The sequence below is a fragment of the Sorex araneus genome, chromosome X, assembly GCF_027595985.1.
Source record: "Sorex araneus isolate mSorAra2 chromosome X, mSorAra2.pri, whole genome shotgun sequence".
NCBI lineage: Eukaryota > Metazoa > Chordata > Mammalia > Eulipotyphla > Soricidae > Sorex > Sorex araneus.
Window position 1 is genome coordinate 258,974,970 of NC_073313.1, and position 21,659 is coordinate 258,996,628.

A 21,659-nucleotide genomic window follows, 5' to 3' on the forward strand; every position below is an offset into this window, starting at 1 on the left:
TCATAGCCCTGATCCAAGAATCACTCCTGGTGGGCTTGTGGGGGCCATATTGATGCCACATATTCAATCAGTCTCAGGGCTTACGTCTTATACTGTTCTTTAGGTCCTGAAATTGATATTTAACACAAAATTAGTATAAACTTATTTTTTATTATTACTTTTACCACAGAACTGACTAATACAGAAACATATCTACATTATATTTCTTTACAAGTTTTACTCTAAAGAAAGTAGGTCAAGGTAAAAAACTTAGGACTGCGTGTTTTGTATATGCATTTGTCCACAAGCATAGATATGTAATGACCATGTTATCAAAATGACCTATATAGTCACTAGAAATTAAGGACACATGAAGGTGGGTAATTCAGGAGGAAAAAAAGGATGATAAATAATTTCAACAGGAGTTAGTGGCCACACATGTCATCAAAAATTAACATCTTATTTTCATTAAAAATATAGCAGGCCCTTTGAGCAAGACCTTTATTTAACATGCATGTGTACTGAGCATGTTCTTTCTAAGTGGGCTAGTTTTGTTCTCATGCCATGGGAGCAGGTGGCATGAAGCTGTTTTGATGAGGTTAAAAGACTCCTCCTCTCTTTCCCCAAGCAGCAGCCTGAAGTACGTCAGCAGTAATTGTGTGCCTGGCTCGGCTAAGCGGGGAGGGCGGAGGCAGTATTGCTATCACACAAGGGTCTCAAACGGAGATCTGGATGTTTCATTTAAGTTGCTCATTTTCCTGAGTCGTGCCAGGGGTGAAGAGCTTCTAAGTTAAACTGCCTCTGTAATCGGAACGTTTGTTTATGATAGATTTATTTATTTTTTCTTCTCCCTAAAAAAAAACTGAATTAGTGTTGGAGTAGCTGTACAGGAAGGGGTTTCTTTATCCTCTGTTCATTTTATTATTTACTAATCAGACTTCAGCTCAGTTAGATGAACCAGAGAGCTTCTGTTGTCTAGCTGTGAGTGTTCTAATGAGGGTGGGCGGCCCCAGGGAGCCGAAATCCAAAGTGGAGCGATGCAGCTTTCGGATTTCTTGTCATTTCTTCAGTTGCTCCTTCTCCTCCCTTTTTCGATGGGCCTAGTGAGCAGGAACTATCCAAGGTGCTAGAACGCTGGTCGCGTTGCCGTTCAATGCAGACGGATTGCAGAAGCAAAGAAAGATTACTGCTTATTTCAGAAGGTAGGTTCTTTGTTTCAGAATCCCTGATTAATCAGCAGCAGCATCAACAGACTAAGGCAGCTGGAGAGGAGAGAGAGAGAGAGAAGGGAGGGAGTTAGGGGCAGGGAGGGAGGGCGGGGAGAGAGAGAGAGAATGAGAGAGAGCTGGTTGTCACGGGGGAGGGACGAAGCCACAAGCTAGGCTGCTCCAAACCTTCTGCATGTAAGAGGCAATGAGAAAGAGCATCTTTTTGGCTGAGAGGAGGCATTGGAAAAGGATGTTTCTGATTTTTGGTTTCTATTTATTTTTGTCTTCACAGAATACAATCAAATGAGCCACCTTAGCCAGCCGGGGTGATTGCTTCGAGTCTTATAATCGTCTGTGTAACAAAGTGGGTAAAATCACTGCATTTCTTCCCTGCTAAACCTGCAAGGAGAGGGGTTGTGTGCTCATCCCCATCCAAGAGCTATGCCCTCTTTTCTCGGAATGTCAATTTAAGGAAGCAAGCACCTGTTCTGCCACAGCTTCTCCCTAGAAAACTTTAAAGGCCATTCGATCTGATAGGAAGAACACGGAGAATGCTCTGATCTCTAGTGATGAAGAAACTGGGAGTGGACACTTTCCCCATCCAGATACAATGCACTTTAATTGAAGAAAAACTGAGCTGAACTACAAGTCTGCTTTTTAAATTTTTTTTTCTTATGGTGCTGGATTACTCCTCCAGAACTGCCCTAAGATCTACTGAGAGAGGGTTCTGACAGACACGAGTCACCTTCTGGTTATTGTACTTACCTCTCCCTGGGGACTTAAATTTTGGTATGTATCTCATTTTTCAGATTCTCTAAGCATGCTAATTAAATCCAACACTAAATAGGTCTGGCAATCTTGTTATGAAATGAATGGATGTGAATCAGGAGACTTAATGTTGAAGTTTGCATGTCTTATTAGGAGGAGCAGAAATAAAGCCATAAAACATGCATTCAAGGTTTTCAAGAGCTCCAGGCTATTTTGCATGCTCTTACAACTGAGTTGCATTACTACAGAAATGGTTAAACAAGATTTTCACCGGTAAACTAAGCTATGCTGAATTATTCAAAGCATTGACAATATTTTCTGGGGTATTAATTGGAATTCAGATTGTGCATGTTAGCAATTTATCTGCTATTCTATATCATAGATAATTTACAAAAGTCTCTTTGCACAGTTGTATTAGCCCAATTTTGTGTGCTCTCAAAAAATACAGTTAAAAAACACTACCAGTCATACACTTTGACTGAAACTGCTTTTTCCCCCAAAGAGAATCAAGCATCTAAGAGATATTAATTTTAATAAGATTCAATATCAAGATTTCATGAGTAGAAGAATAAATGTCTCCTATAGAACTTTAAGGAACTTTTTATACTCAGGATGTACACTTTTATGTTGGAATCTGTCCATTCTAATTCATCCAACTACAAGCAAAATTTTAAATATATGAAATGTAGATATTGCTTATATGGTGAACTATAATGTGAGATAATATTGCTCATTCTCATTAGGAAATCTTAAAGTTGCTTTGGTAGAATAGGACTGAATTTTCCACCTTTAAACAGAGACAAAGATTGCAGAATTTGACTGATAAGGTTGTATTATATGTTGTTATTAAAACATGCAAATATGTATAAGTAGTAAATAATGAATATAAAGTCAAAGTGAATATTAACTCTTCTCTTTATATTCCATTGTCTATATTTTCAAGTGGCAATTGAGCAAATTAATGTGATAAAATAGTACGTATAAATGCCATAATTACTCTATTTTCTGTGCAAAGTACAATATGCATTTGCCAACTCAGCAAAGAAGGAGATTTTCTGAAGGACACTGGTAGTTAAAACAGAAACAGTGAAAACAGAACTGAGAAATATGTTACAACTTCCCAGGGGATTATAGGAAAACCTAAGAACTTGAAGTAACTGTAAAGTTTACAGGAGGAGGTGCTAAAATTCTGAAGACAAAAGGATTAGCTATTGTTTTTTAAAAAGTAAGTCATGAACACCCAATTCAATTAAAGTCTTTCTATTGTAGCTCCAGTAAGCAATTTATTATACCTACACTATCTACTTTGCAAATACTGCCTTGTAAGCGTCTGGAAACATTTGGCTAAAGGCTTACAGAAGTAGCTGAGCCACTGACATTTTGCATGAGTCCCTAACATCAGAGAAAATGTGCAGTCTCTTTGGTACATGGGTAAATAGTACCATGAGAACCTGGAAGTTTGGGAGAAATAACTGACTTATGCTGCTACTACATTAACATGATCTCAGTGTATTTTAGCCATTTTGGTAAGGAAGATAGTGGAGAAAAACTCACTACAAAGTAATCTGCCTTCTGAAAAAAAAAGCAATCAGTGTCTTTGTAGTCACTTCAGTGAGGTTTCTTGCTTTTTAACTCTAACATTACCCCATTTTGAGCAGAACAGCTGCATTTTGATTAGAGTGAGAATGAGAAAATGAGCATGGCCGTTTGTGGAATTTAAGAGCTAGAATCCAAGCATAATCAAAGTTATATTATGGAACCTACTTTCAAAAAAATGGTTTATCAGAAGAATGATTTTCACATGTTGTGCATGAATTATGGATTATAAACCAATCTAGTATGTTGCTTTGTCCTATGTGAAGTCAAGAAAATTTCATATTAATGTTTGTACATTTACATATAAGTATTAATTATTATCATCATAATAATTATGTTTTAATAATAGTCAACATAAGAACATAAGAACTATTTTTACAGTATGATTTTAAATTGCTCTGACTATACATAAAATACCTTTTTTTTGTTATGCAAATAAAAATACCCACTCAAGATTGCCTTAGAAAACTTATTTCAACAAATCAATAATACTACGGGGCAAAATGTGGTACTATACATAGCAAAAATATAGTCACTAAAGTGAAGAGAAATTTAATTTAATAATTAAAATTTAATAACTTTTTCTTAGCTTGAGACAGTTATAGCTTGGAACATTCAGAAATAAAAGCGGTAGAACCTAGAAAACTTTCTCACAAGCAAATAAAATAAAAATATAAATGGAAAATCAAGACAAAATGTTTAGAGTTCCCACCAAGAAATTGATTCTCTTGTACTTATATTGCTTTTTCTAGTTAATACGAAGTGCAGAACATCAAGCACAAAATAAACTCTACCATATTCCTGCTCTAATGATATCTTATAGGGTTACCTATGATCTAAAATTTGAGGTGTTTCTAAGAGAGCTTCAAGAATGGGTCAGGAAGGTCAGTTCTCCCAAATGATTACTCTTTCTTTCCTTAGTAGAGGTGTAGCATATCTGATTAAAGGAATTTCCACAACTTTATATCTTGGAGAAGCAAAATTTTAAATGGAAACCATTCAAGTGGAGAACATATTAATTTCAGAAATTTTGAGTAAACATTTTAAGGAAAAGAAGAACCTGCATCCATGAGGGCTAGTGGGCTAATTTACTCAAATGTCACTAGTGCATGCTCTCTGCTTTTGGTAAATGGTACTAAATGGACCAACAGGAAGTCTCCGCCCTAGAACTCAGTGTGCATACATGTTTTCCCAAGCCTGTCCTTATGGAACCATTGTAATTGAAGTCAGATTGCATGAAAATCTGTGAAAGAAGAATTCATCCTAAATTTTTAAGAAAATAAAAAAAATACCTAAACATGTGTAAAATATTGGCATGACTGATATTTATTTGACCCTTTGTGTACCTCTTTTATTTATAACAGCATGTAATTAATCAAAAATCTCTGGAAGAAGTCAATCTTGAAACCAGTTAGCGCCATGTTAAATGCACTCTGGAAAATTGAAACCACACAAAATTAATTTTTTAATTTCCAACAGCAATATACCATTAAATATATGATCTTGAAGTTTTTAGAGACACCTGTTTCTCAAAAATATAGTCTCATTTCTATTTTTGACTTTCACACCGAAAATCATGTGAAAGCTCAGCTTCTGGAGTCTGTTGGATACAAATGGTGGTGAGAGGAATGGAAGAACTTAAAAATATTTCTATAAATTTCATTTTAATATGTATGTGTTTATTTATGTTCCACATATATATCCGATTATTTTATTTTTAAGAGCAATTCTAAAGAAGTGTAATGCTACCTTTAGTTCTATGTTCAACATTGGTCAGGTAGAGTCAATTTTACAGAAAAGAAAGTGAGGAAATCGTTCATTCGATAAAAGTGTAATACTTCACTTTTCATGTTTGAATTCCACCAGGCTACACTGGTAACGTCTTAGCTGAGCGGAGGAAAACCTCCAAATTTGCAGTGTCACAATGTTTCACAAAGTAATCTTTGTATGGTCAATAGGAAATAAATAACAAAGGTAAAAAAAAAGCTAAGCAGTTAACTATGCAGTTGGATTGAAGCCAATTTATACAGCTTTCATTAGGATCAAAATGATTCTGAATTCAGTAATCAAAAAGCTAAACAAAAGGAGTCTCTTGTACATGCAGAATATAGCAATGGAAGCAAAAAGTGAAGATGTGCACCATCTGATCTGTATGAGATTTTGATCTCAGTCCTTCAGTTGTGTTTTCCAGGAAAGTCCTTGAGACTTAAAATCTTAAATACTGACCATCACTTGCAAGAAAAAAATTCAAACCTGAAATATTTTCGTATTTGAAAGTTATGCATGCCATAGAAAACAAATATACCTACCTGTTGGTGAAGGTGAAGAGTCCCAGCCTCCCACCAATGTTCTGGGTGAGATAAGGAATTGAGTGGATGCTGGGTATCTAACTTGCTTTGAGCAGAAGGATATGTGAACATACACCTCTTCAGACAAAAGAACTCCCTGTGGAAATTCCTTCTTTCTCACCCACTCTATTGTATTCTGTTCAGTGATCTGAGGTCTAGTTATGGGATGTATCTAGAGATGTTATGTGAAGTAAGGAGCTCATTCATTTCCTAAAAAATAACTTCTGAAATCCAGGTATTAGGAATTGGGTACATAAGACAAGGATGAATAAGGTGCTTGTATAATGGACCGTCAAGCAAAGACCTTGTGTGAGCTTGATTTAATACCTACAGTAGAAATGAAGCCATGATTTCAGTCTCATGGAACATATACCCATTGACTCTTCAATATCTATTTTAGCTTTAAACATCAATTTCTGAAAGATAAGCAGATTCGTGATTGCGCTTCAGTTCTTACTAAAAGGAAATGATAGCAGTTGTAATTAAGTACATTACATTACTTAACATTAGGTTTCTAAAGTACTGAATCAATTCAGTTCCTTGGGAAACTTCCTCCCCTTGGAAAGGCAGTACCTGGATATTTGGGAGAGGGATAGGTGAACTTCATGACTCCTGTGTCCCAAAGTCCCTATATTCTAGGTGTGGAAAATGGGGCAGAACAAAGAAGTGGCCTCGCTCTGAACATTGGATCAGCTGTTAAATGTGTTAACTTCTTTCCTGGACTCCATTTAGAGATCTGTGGTCAGTGACATGGAAGTGCTTGAGACATTGTATTACTTACATTTCAAAGTCAGAGAATATTTATTGAGGAGGACTCATTACCAAATTTAATCTTAACCACAGCTAAGAAATGTGGAAAATGAGTAACACTTGTGACTCGTTACTTTGCTCACCTTGTGGGTCAGAGAGAGTATAGCAGGTACGGTGCTTGATTTTGCAGTCGACCCAAGTTTAACCATAGTACTACAGAGCTGGAGCAATAGCACAGCGGGTAGGGCATTTGCCTTTCATGCAACTGACCCATGTTCAATTCCTCCGCCCCTCTCGGAGAACCCGGCAAGCTACCGAGAGTATCGCGCCCACATGGCAGAGCCTGGCAAGCTACCTGTTGCATATTGGATATGCCAAAAACAGTAACAATAAGTCTCACAATGAGAGACGTTACTGGTGTCCTCTCGAACAAATTGATGAGCAATGGGATGACAGTGACAGTGACTACATATAGTCCCCTAGCACCACAATCAATACCTCCTGAGCACATAGCCAGGAGTAAGCTGTGAGCCTGCAGGGTGTGGTCCACACACTCCCTACTCCCCCAAGTGCTCACGTGTGCTGAGCATATCCTTCATTTTTCACAGGGACCTTCAAGGAACAGGAATGGGCAAGCGCTATTCCAACCATTGTTAAAAAACTAAACAAAACAACAGCAACAACATGGAAACCAAAGCTTAAAGATAAGAATTTCCTTGCACAAAGTCATGGATTGAGGACATATATGCTGGAGTTGTTGACAATAACACTTGACTCCTCAGCTGTGCTCTTTGTGTCAGCCTCGCTCTCCTCTTTTCCATTCCCCTCCTCATTCCAAGCCATCTTCCACATGCGTCAAACAGGAGAGCAGAAAAATGTAGTATTTTAACAATGGTATTTTGGGGGTGAGAGTGGCCACACCCAGTGATGCTCAGGGCTTACTCCAGGCTCTCTGCTCAGGGATCACTTATGGTGGGCTCAGGGGATGTTATGGGGTGCCTGGGATCAAAGAATGCCGTGTCTCCTGGACCATAATATTCTCTCTCTCTTTTTTTTTTTGTAGAAGTCACGCTTAGAGACAGGGCGAGAATGGTCTGGGTTCGCTTTTATTAATGTTTTGGGCATCCATAGGTGTGGCTCCAGAAACTGAACTTGGGACCTCACAGAGTCTAGGCTGTGGTCCTCTAGGAGACCCATCTCTCTGACCCTCCATGTACTTTTATTTTGAAGTCATAATGCAATTACTGAAAAGTATTATTGTGTTTTTATTGTGTTAAAGTATTATAAAAGTGTCTTGTTTCCCTTAAAAGAATAGTAACTATAAACCACAATAAACCAGTCCTGAGTCAATTCCAATGCCACGTTCTACTGTAACTACTTCTTGTGTCCTTCATTTATGTCCGCACTGTACTATGAAGTTTTGAGTCTTTAGAGAGACACAATTCTGCCTCTGCCAGTGCCAGGTTTATACCAAGTGCTCAGAAAATACTTGAATAAATGAATTATCATAGAATCCGATCCTTAACAATGAGATAACATAAACATGTTCACAGATACTGTTCTAACTTTGACCACTTTAAAGCTTTATTTGATTTTATGGCTGATTTTATTCCTCAGATATTTTTGTCTTGACTTAAAATTACCTTCTAGTACAATTCTCTAAATTTTGAGATATTATAATTTAATATTTTATTAGGATAAACATAACTTAAATTTTAGTCAACTAAAAGAAAAATTGTCGGAGGCACACAATTAACTTTGTAAACATTTGAAATATATAAACTATATAATGAATTGCTAATAGCACTTAAAGTAAATCTTGTGGAAAGACATAAAATCTCTGAATATTAAGAACAAAGCAAGATATAAACAGCTTTGTTGGAGAACAGGACTGGAGCAATAGCACGGTGGTAGGGTGTTTGCCTTGCACACACCCGATCTGGGTTCGATTCCTCTATCCCTCTCGGAGAGCCCAGCAAGTTACCAACAGTATCCTGCCCACCCAGCAGAGCCTGGCAAGCTCCCCGTGTCGTATTCGATATGCAAAAAACAGTAACAAGTCTCACAATGGAGACGTTACTGGTGCCTGCTCGGGCAAATTGATGAGCAACAGGTCGACAGTGGTACAGTGCTAGAGAACAGAACAGAAATCTGTTCAATCTCAATCATTTCTACTGAGACAATTTTAGAACTCTTTAATATTTACTCGGTTTACTTAATGATGGCGGAATAAATTGCAATAAAGCAAAGCAGATATATTTTTGGTTCAGATACACCTAGTTCAATAAATAGGGATAAATAGGTAGAAATGAATTCCTAAAACTTGTAATACTCACGTCTGAAAATTGTGTCCTTGTGGTTTCCCCCAGAGCACCTGTAATAATTTATAGCAGTAATTTCCTTTTGCTTAAGTGCTCATCTGATAGAATGATATTAAACCACAATTCGATTATGTTAGATATGTTGGAATTAAAAGAGCATTTTATTTTGCTAACCCATCATGATCTCAAAGAAAACCAAACAATAAAACTTAACATAGCAAAGAATCATGGGTCCAAAAGCCTGTCTGTCTTCTAGCTTTAACCATTTCCTACATGTTGGGGGAATAAATCCTTAAATTCAATGTGCATTTTAAACAATGTATAAATTAACTAGCAGCTCAAAAACCAATAAATTCTGATAAGAAGTGAAGTTTCCGTAGCCATGATCAAGGTTATGGAACATGATTATTTCAGAATAAAAATAATTTGTAATCACAGAATTGAAAGACTTCCACATTTCAAAATATCTTTGTGGAGAATCTTAAAGTAAAATATTCCAGGGTAATTTATAACTTTTAAATAGCCAACTATTTTGTTTCCTTGTTAATTGATTTTGCTTTTGATTTTTCAATCTGATTCAATTATACCAGTTTTTTCTACTGCAGTGAGTTTGCAACTGAGAACAGTAAGTCTTATTAAGCTAAAAGGGTAAAATATTTATCTAGTGTGCAATTAATTAGGTGTTGGTTCCTTTTTTAATTGATTAAAACACAATTTCTCTCTCTACTTCATTGATTTTTAAGATTCGTTGACTGTCTCTACTTCAAACATACTGATTTTTATAGCCTGCTGACATTTACCATCTATCTATATCCATATGTACATTTGTGTACATTTGATGCTGCCACTGCTAACTCATACTTTCATAATGTTGGCTAAAATTATGTGTTAACTATCGCTGAACTCTGTGCTAAATTCTATATGGTAGTCATCCCACTTAATCTGCAAATCATCAGGAGGTAAGGGCTATTATTGCTATAATTTTTAGGTGAGAATAGTGTGTTGGCAAAAAGTCCTGTGTTTTCATTGTTTTTATTTCATTTTAGCTTCAGATTTTTTCTGAGATGTGTACTTTTAAGTTTTCATGTGGTAATGATAATCACAGTTGTTATTGCTTGAAGTACTACATTAGTCAGGATTAACAGGGTCCTGGTGATTTATTTTAATGAGTTGGAGTATGAAGCCATCATAGAATGCCTTACTGGATAAAAGCCAAAGATCAAAGGGGGACTATATCCCAGACAAATTGTGTTAGAAATTTGTACTTCTGTGATTACTGGTATATTTTGCATACATAATACAGAGCCAGAAATCTCAATTTAAATTTATCTGGAAAGGAAAATATTATTCCTTGACATGGCATTAATCAGAAGAAATCAGTTGGGCAAATCCAATGAAAGAACTGAGAAGTTCAATTTTACCTGTTGTTGGGAGGAAAGACAAATATGACAACATCTCCTAGCTGAATTTCCTTGTTGAATCCTTTGGGGACATTGTATAAGATTATTACACAGAGCAGCCAATGTTATATATATTAAACTTGTTTTGTTATAATGTGCCTGTCAGGTTGACTAGTGGGGTTTGGAGTGAAGAGGAATATGGGAACACTGATGGAGAAAAGTTGACACTGGTGGTAGGATGGGTGCTGAAATATTATATGCTTAAAACCCAACTATCAATAACTTTGTAAATCACAGTACTTTAATAAACAAATGAGCAAACATAAAAATAAATAAATAAATTTATCAGGGAATCATGTGTGATAATAAGCTTTATTTTTTTTAATTTAAATTTTATTGAATCACCATGTGGAGGGTTACATAGTTCTCAGGATTATGTCAGTTATACAATACTCAAACACCCTTCCCTTCACCAGTGCCCATATTCAAACACCAACCACCCCATTATACCTCCCGCCCCCTCCCGCCCCCCCCAGTCCCCGCCCTTGTAAGTGATAAGTTTCACTTCGTTTACGCTTTATCTTGGTTACATTCCATGTTTCAAAACATAACTCACTATTGTTGCTAGGGTTTCCCCCCCAAAAGAAAAGACAGTCCTACTGAAAAGGAAGCATTTGATGGCTCTCCATTGCTGAGAATGTAGAGATATTAAGTCCTGCTGTTTGTTACATAACTTTTCTATTTTTTCCCCCCTCGTCCCATGCCACCGAGTTCACGCCTGTTTAGTAATCACCATGCTGCCTGACAAAGGGAAAAAAAATGAAAAAGATGGTTATTTCCCATCATCAGCCGGCGTGGGGCTCTGGCTTAGTTGGTAGTCTGGTAGAATATCTGCAAGCAGTTTCTGGAACCAAAAGTAATACGCTGGTATCAGCCCCGGCTCGAGATTCTACCAGCATCCCGCTGTTCCAAGTGCATAATAATTTATTCCCTTGTATCCCATTTCCACGCCACCAGGTCCGTGTCAGCTTAATGGACATCATACTATGGTTAACGCCACGCCGAGTTTCTTCCCGAGAAAGAAGGATATTTCTTCTCAGCCGGCGTGGGGATATGGCTTAGTTCAGTCTATAGAGATGGCTACCACTTTGGTTGCCTTCAATATTTCAGCAAAAGACTTACTATTCTTGTTAGGATTTCCCACCAAAGTCCGATCCGTTAAAAAGGAACCATTTCATATTGGCGATGATTAAATGACATTAGGTTGCGCGGCCATGGCAGCGGCCTCGCGGCTTTGAATTTCTGCATAAAGTCCAGGGAAAGTACAGCCAGAAATTACACGTCGCTACAAACTTTAACCCTATTATGGTCCCCCCAAAGTCCAACCCGTTACAACGGAACCATTTCATATTGCTGATGATTAGATGACATTAGGTCGTGCGGCTGTGGCAGCGGCCGCGCGGTTTTGGGTTTCTATATAAAGTCCAGGGAAAATTCTGCCTAAAATTCTATCGCTACAATCTTTTACCCTTCAACAAAAAACTCAGTACTATTGTTTGGAGTTTCCCCCCCACGGTAAGCCCTGCTAAAAAGGAACAATTATACGTTGCTGACAATCAAGAGATATTAGGTCACGCAGCTGCTACCGTAGCCGCGCTGTTTTGGATTTCTATATGAAGTCCATGGAAAATTCTTTTGGTAATTGCATCACTTGCTGGTGGCACCTGGGCCAGTAGCTCCGAGCACACAGTTGGAGACATTTGGGGGGTGCCAAATAAGCTTTATTTTTAAATAATAATATAATTTTATAATTGATACTAACATTTAACAGAAAAGCCTTTATGGCAATAGTAAAACTTGGATTAGAATTATGTTGCTAATATAAGAATACATCTTGATATACAAAATCACATCTCCACTATAAACAAATTCATTTTTCTATACCCTCTACTTTTACGCATTTATATTCCCTTCCCGTGTGAGAGGAAGTGTTTGTTAGTCAGGTAACATTTGTTTGAGATTTGCTTCAAATATTCTGATTATTCGCAATCGACATCCCCCCCCCCAAAGAGATGCTATCATTATAGTTGTCATTTGGGGCTGAATAAGATGACATGAAGAATTTGAAACCCTTTCCTTTTTATTCCATCTCTATTAAAAACAAACCATGTTCTCTTCCAACAGAAGTGTTTCTTTTCCCATGATCTCCTCCAAGATGCTGAGCTCCAATCCCGAAGAAGATCCTTTAGACACGTTTCTCCAGTATATTGAGGACATGGGTATGAAAGCCTATGATGGCTTGGTTATTCAGAATGCATCAGACATTGCTCGAGAGAATGATCGCTTGAGAAACGAAACGAACCTGGCCTACTTGAAGGAGAAGAACGAAAAACGCCGGAGACAAGAAGAAGCAATAAAACGGTAAATATATCTCTCTGAGTATTTTGAGAGCACACTTGGAAAATAGTTCTGCAAAGTCTGTGGTGTCCCCTGCTCAGGACAGGGTTTGTCAGAGTTGGTATTGATGATGCCACAACTACAATCGAAATAATCTATCCTATTGCAGAATCTTTGCCTTAGCAAGCTACTTACTTGTGTGTTGCATATGGAGGTACAGATGGGATAAGGAGATAATTTGGTTTTCTCTGAATTAAAAACACATACTGAACAACCTCCTGATAAAGCACTAGGGAACATACAAATGTTACTAATGACTGTTTGGTGCATACTCCACCCTCAACTCTTGGCTTATGTTCCTTACATAAGGCTTATCTTCACAGTTATGAAGACTCACCAACAATTAGAATTATCTGGGCCACTGAATGAAGGTGAAAACCTCACTCTATGTTGTCTATGCATAATTTTACAACTAGTATATTTTTCATCTATTATCAAGGGTCCAGGTTTGTTCAAATGATAAGACTTCTATGCTGGAAGTCTGCCAGCCACAAGCAAATAAACCCCAGAATCCAGGTTCCAAATTGAGGGTAATTTCCCCAGGCACTGAGACAAGAAATAAGGAAAGACATCTTTTGAATTTTTTGGAAAGAATGTACTTTGTTTTTTTTGTTTTCAATGGTGTGTGTGTGTGTGTGCGTGTGTGTGTGTGATGTTTGTCATTGAGGAGGCTATAACTAGAAACATGTTACATTTGTTGAAGTCTTCTCTCTTCAATGGAGTACATTTGTAAGTGTGAACATCAAGAATTTAGGAGATTAATCTTTACCAATGAACTGGATAACTGAGTAATAGTTAAGCTACCTGACATTAATACATTTGCTTATCCTCTGTGACTGTAATATTCATACAAAAAGCATGTTTCTATGATCAACTATACACCTTTACAAAAATAATGGTTGACTTCTCATACTTATTAGCATGTAATTTTGTTAAAAGGGCTAAATTTAATCTCTGGTTTCTAAATGAACAAATAAAAAGGTCTGACTCCAATCTCTTTCTTCATGACAAATAACTCATATGAACCAGTGAGGGGAAAGAAAAGAGGAAGATGGAGAAATATTTGGTGGTATAAAACAGACATTTTGTAGAGGATTATTCTGAGATTATAATCTTCTTTCTCTGGACTATCAAAATGGAGCTTTTGTCATGTGCAAAAATATGCTTTAAATTAAACATTTGATAAGTATTTTACAATAAGACGTATTTATCTTTTAGTCAACTAACTTGTTGGGCACTGTACTGTTTTTCCTTTTCCTAGCAGGTTTTAGTTCATTTATTTCTAGAATATACTCAACACCTTTTCACAGGGTAATTATTTTCATCTTAGAAGGCACTTCTAATAGATTTCTGTGTATTTGTGAGGGCTTTACTTTTATGAGTCTGAGATTCCCAAAAATCATAACAAAGAACATATTTCTAAAGTAATTTCAGCTCTAAATTCTAAAATGTCATCTTGACATTAATACTCAACAATTCATTCTTTTCTGCAAGCACATAAATATAATTCTTTTCAAACAATTTTATTATATTTTTAAAAGCACCCACTCTTGTGTTTCATCAGCAGTCTTCAGAATGCTTTCTAGTAATGAGGAGCAAATGTAGCTAATTTTAGGTGATTATATATTCTCAGAGTATAATGGGGCTCATCAACTACTTTGAGGAATCTGAAAGCTCCAGGGATTGGAAAACTTTAGGTAAAACAGAGAAGCAGCAAAACCATGTTTATTATATTATGTATATTTAACATATTCATGTTTAATATACTCATGTATGTTATAAATGAGTCAAAAATCTACTTATGTGAATTTTAGCTGGATCTTACTATGTTAATAAGCAATTTCTAGGATAAGTTACAGACAGATTTTTTTGTTGTTGCTTTTGTTTATTTTTATAGTGCCAGAGAGAAAAACTTAGGGATTCACACATGCAAGGCAGGCATTCAGTAAGTAAACTGAGTCACTTACTCTAACTGGTTTACTAGAGATGATGTAAAGACAATCACAGAGGTGATGTACAGACAGAGATTATGTAAAGACAGAAGTGGAGAGTCCACATCACTTTGATGGTGACGAAGGTGCAATAACTGTTCATCAAAGTTGTGAATGTCAGCACAATTGCAACCAATGACCTGAACTACCAAAAATAAAAATAAAAAAAGAAAATAATTGTTTTTTGCTTTTTGGGTCACACTTAGCATTGCACAGGGTTTACTCCTGGCTCATGCACTCAGGAATTACTCTTGGCGCCACTCAGAGGACCATATAGGAAGCTGGGAACCAAACCGGGGTCAGTCGCATGCAAGGCAAACGCTCTACCCGCTGTGCTATCACTCCAGCCCAATAAATTTTTTTAAGCTAAAGAAAATGAGCAGGGGAGATACTACAGTGTGTAAGGTGCTCCCTTGCACATGTCCTACCTGAGTTTGATTCTCTGCACACTATGTGATGTGCAGGAGTGAACCCTGAGCATCAGTGGGTGTAACAACACCTCCCCCATACCCTGGGAAAAAAAATAACAGCAGCAAAGGAACCTTGATATATTGGTGGAGGGATGCTGACACTAGTGGTGACTATGGTCAAAGTACACTATCTGCCTGAAACCCTATTATTAACAGTATTATAAATCATGATGTTAAATAAAAACTTAAAAAATAATAAAATAGTATTGCAAATTTTTCTGTATTCGATTTACTGCCTTCTCACTGTCTCACAGGTAGTCTACATTAACTGAAACATTAAGCAAATTTAGCCTAGTCTTGTTGGACAAAGAGCAAATAAGCTACCTGCCATGTTCTGTTATAGTCTGTGTTCTCTAACACAGTATTGTGAAAGTTTATACTTTATGTCCAATTGACCTGTTGGTAGTGAAATTTCTGAAGATCAGAATATTGAGAATTTCTTTCTGGAGGTTTGTCTAGTTAAAGAATAAATAAAGATCCCATGCCTGGGAAAACTCAGTTCAAATAAATAGACTTCTGGGATTTAGTAATGTGGACTCATGTTCAATCTATATTCTGATTTCCAACCATGAAATAAGTAAATCAGTCAGGGAGACCTTATTCTAAGAATAAAAAAAACGGGACTTAGCTGGGACCAAACATAGTACCCATTTTGGTCCCCTTAGGCCACCATACTTGAGTGCAGAGCCACAGGTATAGCTCAAAATCCAGGAACAAAGAGAGACTTAGTGGAATAAAATAGAAGATCTCTCCTCCGAAGCCAATGTGGTCATCCGCCAGAACAAACAGCAAAAACAATAGGAAGCATGATTGCTGATGCTCAAGCTATCCTATTTGTAAGTTTCACGATCACAATTCTATACTTCCTCCATTTTTAAGACCTAAAATGATCTAGAGGATATATATTGCTACATATTCTCTCTGCTGAATTGTCAGAGAAATGTTTATTGAAATTTTACTATCAAGTACTTTTTAAATTCTTTAATTCTTCCTACCTTGTAATTAAACATAATAGACATTATTTTCAGATATAAAACAATTTGTTTTTACATAGTGAAAAATAATCAAAAAGATTAATCTATGTCTGTTGGAATATTTCCCCTTTTCCAGCTGCCTTCTGGAGTTTTGTCACAGAAACCTTTTGTCACAGAAACCTAGCTGATCTTTGACCCCGCAGATCTAAGGTGCTAGCCAGGTTTGATTTGACATTGTAGATTCCAGGCTGCAGCCCAGCCTGGTCTTTGGGATGTAAATCCGAGTGCTTTCAGCCCAAAGAAGGCTTCAGTTTTGTTTTTGTATCTTCTTTCCGGGGGCCTAGATTAGCCGGCTGCAGATACAAGAGAATTATGTTGCCTCAATGTTCTTCCTGTAAGTTCTTTTGGTGCTTTTGGTGACGGCAATGTATTGCGCCCTTTGGAAGGGCCATGATCAATAAAAGGGGGGAAAGTGTACAGGGGGGGAAAGTGTATAGAGGCGGGAAAGTGTATAGGGGCAGAAAGTGTAGAGAGGGCGGAGAGTGTATAGAGGGAAGATTGGAATAAACTGCTAGTGAGACCAACCATCATGGCTCCGTTCCTTCCTTCGCCTGCCACATCTTCGCCATCAACCTCCCCGGGGTGGGGGAAGCGGCTGGAGGCTACCGAACTCGGGTGGCGGGAGAGACAGCTGCTGCCCTAGGCCCTGTGCCTGGCTCGGTGCGGTGAGGCGTCCCTTCCCGCGCTTTTTCTTTTTATTATTATACATATGTCTATCACCACACAATTTCTTATAGAATTCTTTTTTTTTTTTTTGCTTTTTGGGTCACACCCGGCGATCCACAGAGCTCCTGGTGGTGCTGGGGGGGATCATAAGGGATGCTGGGAATGGAACCTGGATCTGCCGCATGCAAGGCAAACTCCCTACCCACTGTGCTATGGCTCCAGCCCTAGAATTCATTATTATACAATTATTTTATAGAATCTTTGTATGTTACCTTTTAATTGATTTATCATTGGTTTGCAACATTAGAGGATTTGGTGGGTATAGCTTTAATACCTCTATACTATATAGAATTCACTATACTTACCACCACCGTCTCAGTGCCAGCCTGCCACCAGAAAGTCAATACTTCTGCCTTGCCCCTTTGTCTCTGATAACCACTGTAGGTTTTACCTAGTCTAGAAGTTTGCTTTTTGTTGTTTTGGGACAGTTTATTTGATTTACTTATTTATGTTCTACATGTGAGTCAAATGATTTAGTCATTTTATTTAGCATCATCACATCAAGTTTCATCCATGTTGTTCCAAGAGGCCAGCTTCACATTTTTCCATGACAGAGTGACATTCAATTGAGCAAATTTACCATTGCCTCTTTATGCATTCATCTCTTGATGCACGCATAGCTTGTTTTGATATCTTGACTGTTATGAGTATAGCTGCTATGAAGATAATTGAGCAAATGTGTATTTAAACTAATGTCTTCATATCCTTAGAGTGAATGTATCAAAGTATTTTTAACCTTTATGAGACAGCAGAAGAGAGTTTATGGTTATTAGAAATATATTTTGAAAGAAGAGTGAGAGAAAGCAAGAAAAGGTATTATATATATGTATATATGTACATATACATATATATTGGTGACAATGTTTTATACTGAAAAATATAACAGAATAAAGGAAATAAAATCAAAAGCCAGAGAAGACCAGAGAAGACCTCTTAAATAAATTATGTTTGAAACATTGGAAGCATATTTACAGGGCTATGAGTCAAATATCTATCTGTAGGGAAAGAATTATAGACAGAGGAAGTATCAAGTCTGATGTGCTTTAAGCAAAACACAAGATGTCGTGCAGTGCTCAAAGAGGACCCTGGGAAGAAGTAAATTTAGACTGTGGGGTACCTTATAAATCCTTGTATATTTTTCTGAAGGAAAAAAGGAATAAATAATTTTGATCAGCTGTGTGGCATGCTTTAACTAAAGATTTTACCAGGATTACTCTAGTTCCTGTGTGTTGACACATGAATAAATGCAGAAAGTTGATATTAAAAAGTCTCTGAATAATTCAGGTGAGATATGATGGTGGATTGGACTAGAGTGGAAACTGCAAAGGTGGTGCAGATGAGTTTTGTGGGAATTTTCTAACTAGTGAGCTAGAAGAGCTGAGAAGGATAAAAAACTTGAAAATCATTGCAAAATTTGCTTTGTTGTTGGCAGTCTATTTGCTATTGATGGTGATGTGGGTACTTTTAGTTTAACCATCTAAAAAATAATGAAATAAGTGAAAGGAAAGGGTCCTTTGGACTGTGGTGGAGGTTTACTGGCATTTTAAAGGAGGGGCTGAGGTGGAAAATTATAACTAAAAATATAAACACTAACACTCATGTGGCCTAGTCTTTTCTCAGTAAGTTAATAAAACATTGGTGGTTTCACTTAATGAAATACTATTTTTGAAGTTTTAAATTAAATGGTGGAGAATAGGTTTTCATCTTTTGTATAGAAATTGTGTGAGTCTTTTTAGCTATTCATTGAATAAAACTGAGCAGTTAGGTAGAGGAATTATGGCAGAGATCAAAGGTCACTGTCACTGTCACTGTCATCCCTTTGTTCATCTATTTGTTCGAGCGGGCACCAGTAACGTCTCTCAATGTGAGACTTATTGTTACTGCTTTTGGCATATCCAATACACCACGGGTAGCTTGCCAGGCTCTGCCGTGCGGGCGCGATACTCTCAGTAGCTTGCCGGGCTCTCCGAGTGGGGTGGAGGAATCGAACAGGAGTCGGCTGCTTGAAAGGCAAATGCCCCTGCCACTGTGCTATCGCTCCAACCCTAGAGATCAAAGGTAGAAGTAGAAATATGAAAACCACATTCTGTAAGTTTCAAACTCTAGTTGAGGATATCTAGAACTCCAAATTAGAGAGATACAAAGGTAACTACTAGTATTCCTAGATACTATATAAACGTTAACTGCAGAAGAACGCCAGAGGACCATTTCATGAATAGAGTGAGATTCCCTAGGGTGGACATGTCTCTAAATAAAGTGACAAAGAAAGTGATAGTTCCGGAGGAGGGCTTGGCAAAATATTTAATGGGATTTTTTCATTAAAAAGTGAGAAGAAAATTGAAATTAAATAAGAGACAATTTGTGGTAGTTTTTGAGAGTTTATCAGCTGTCATCACTTGAACTATGTCTTCAGTTCAAGTAGGTGAAGGTTTTTTTTCTTAAATTCATTTTCCTATTTTGTTTTCTTAAGACAAGCAAAAAAAAAACTGGAAAATTTTAAATTTTGATGTGAGGGGCCAGAGCCATAGTATAGCCAATGGGGTGTTTGCTTTGCATGCAGCTGACCTGGGTTTGATCCTCAGCATCCCTTATGGTCCCCAAGTCCACCAGGAGTAATTCTTAAGTGCACAACCAGGAGTAAACCCTGAGCACCACCGGGTGCAAACCCAAAACAAAAAAATAATGTTGATATGAATGGTTACAACAGAGAGAGAACTATTAAGACTTGGAAGAGGTGAAGAAATAAAATACTATAATGCGACTCCCTTAAGTAGGAAAGAAATAAATCTAATGGTAAAAGTACATGCTGCTTAGTGCTTATAGGAGAAAAAAAATGCCTAGTGCATGTGAATAAATGAAGAATGAATGACTGACTCTGTATAAAAAGGTCCCAAACGCTATTTTCTAAGAAACATTTAGTTATTGTGCTTTACAATACTAACAATGATAGGACTTCATACATAAAACATTTCAACTTCACAGCTTTTACCAATGTTTCCCTCTCAATCTAAACCCTACTCCCACCCTTCACCCCTTCATCCTCCATCCTGGTGAACTCAATTCTGCAAACTCATTCTTCAGCTCTGGTGTCTTTGGACATTTCAAGCATTCACTTGTCACTTGTCATCCCATTGCTCATTGATTTGCTCGAGCGGGCACCAGTAACGTCTCCATTGTGAGACTCATTGTTACTGTTTTTGCCATATCCAATACACCACGAGTAGGTTGCCAGGCTCTGCTGTGTGGGTGAGATACTCTTGATAGCTTGCCGGTCTCTCCCAGAGGGGCGGAGGAATCAAATCCGGGTCAGTTGCGTGGATGGCAAACGCCCTACCCGCTGTGCTATCGCTCCAGCCCTTCAAGCATTATTAAATATTTTAATTTCCCATAGAGGTTACAGGTGTGATGTGAGAAACAGAGCACATGTCTTGCTATCAGTCAATCATGCCTTATATGATTTTCTATACTGTCCCTGAATTAGCCTGCAGTTTAATTTAAATTACAGTTCTTTTGAAGGGGACAAACTTCTAATAAATCCTCCTAAATTGTTACAGTATTTACCATGTGTTTTTTTTTTCTATTCTGAAGTAAAAGTTATGTACAGTAAGGACACAGAAGTTTCTGGATGTTCTTGAGACAGAGAGAGAAAGAATACAGGAACAAACAAGTGATAAGACAGAAGACTTAAAACCTGACCTGCCTTGGCACTGAGCTGGCTATGGGTAGCTCAAGCTATCCTGCCTTGGTTTCCATTGCAACGTCTAAATTCTGTTTCATTTTGATCATAGGGTGGCCAATATCCTGGGGTTCTGACAGTTTAAAAATATATCGTCTTTTCTCTGGCTGAACCGTTTTGGAATGACTTCAACTTTCCTAGTAAGAAGTGCATGTTCATACCTTGAAAACTCCACAGCAAGATTCTGGTCACACAGGAATTTGGGGGCTTCCAGGGAGATTGAGAGGAAGCAAAAAGCCCACCTCTAAACTTGACACATGTTTTCATAGTGTACCATGCAATTTATGTCAAGTTGCAGAGAAAATGCAACATGGCACGAATGAACACAGTCTAATCAATTAAAAATTTTTAACGTGTCACTTGAATGCCTTCTCAAAGATATAGTATGATTTAATATGTGGGATGTTAATGCTGCAAATCTAAAGATGGGGCATGCTTGACCTTGAGAACATACTGATGATAATTCTCTGTGAAATATGCCAGTTGCGAAGTCAGTTATGTGCACACTGCCGAGGATTGCTTCAAAAATGGAAATAGGATTTCATATGATTGACCTTCTGGATCACATATGTGCTGGAATGCCTTTTGTGCTGATGCAGGGAGCTTAAAACACTGAGTTCTTAGAAAAAAATCCATTCACACTTTCTCAGTTTCCAAGTCACCAAGGCTTTCTAAGTGCAGTTTTTAATTTTTAAACTAACTTGAGCCTCTTGTTAATACAAAATTTCTGGCACCTCCACTTTTATTTCTCAAATGGAATCTTACTGAAAAGATTTAGTGGGTGAAAAATAAATATGGATAGATTCTGTTAAAGGGTTTCTTAAGAGTCTCAGCTAATATTTAAGGGAGAAAGAAATAGACTTAAAGGAGAATGT

The 21,659-nt window shown here is 37.4% G+C and overlaps 1 protein-coding gene across 2 annotated transcripts in view; it reads left to right on the forward strand.

Annotated features, from left to right (window-relative positions):
- The first annotated feature begins 737 nt into the window (after window positions 1-737).
- The window catches only part of NYAP2 (neuronal tyrosine-phosphorylated phosphoinositide-3-kinase adaptor 2), a 327,961-nt gene continuing 307,039 nt past the window's right edge, over window positions 738-21,659 (forward strand). Inside the window, exons 1-3 of one of the 2 annotated variants that reach the window (XM_055120402.1) lie at window positions 738-1,181; window positions 1,480-1,976; window positions 12,555-12,791. In XM_055120402.1, coding sequence (XP_054976377.1) covers window positions 12,571-12,791 — 221 coding nt within the window. In that variant the 5' untranslated portion in view covers window positions 738-1,181; window positions 1,480-1,976; window positions 12,555-12,570. Of the gene's footprint in view, window positions 1,182-1,351; window positions 1,977-12,554; window positions 12,792-21,659 lie in introns of those variants that run through there. The other variant, XM_004610791.2, reaches the window with a different exon arrangement.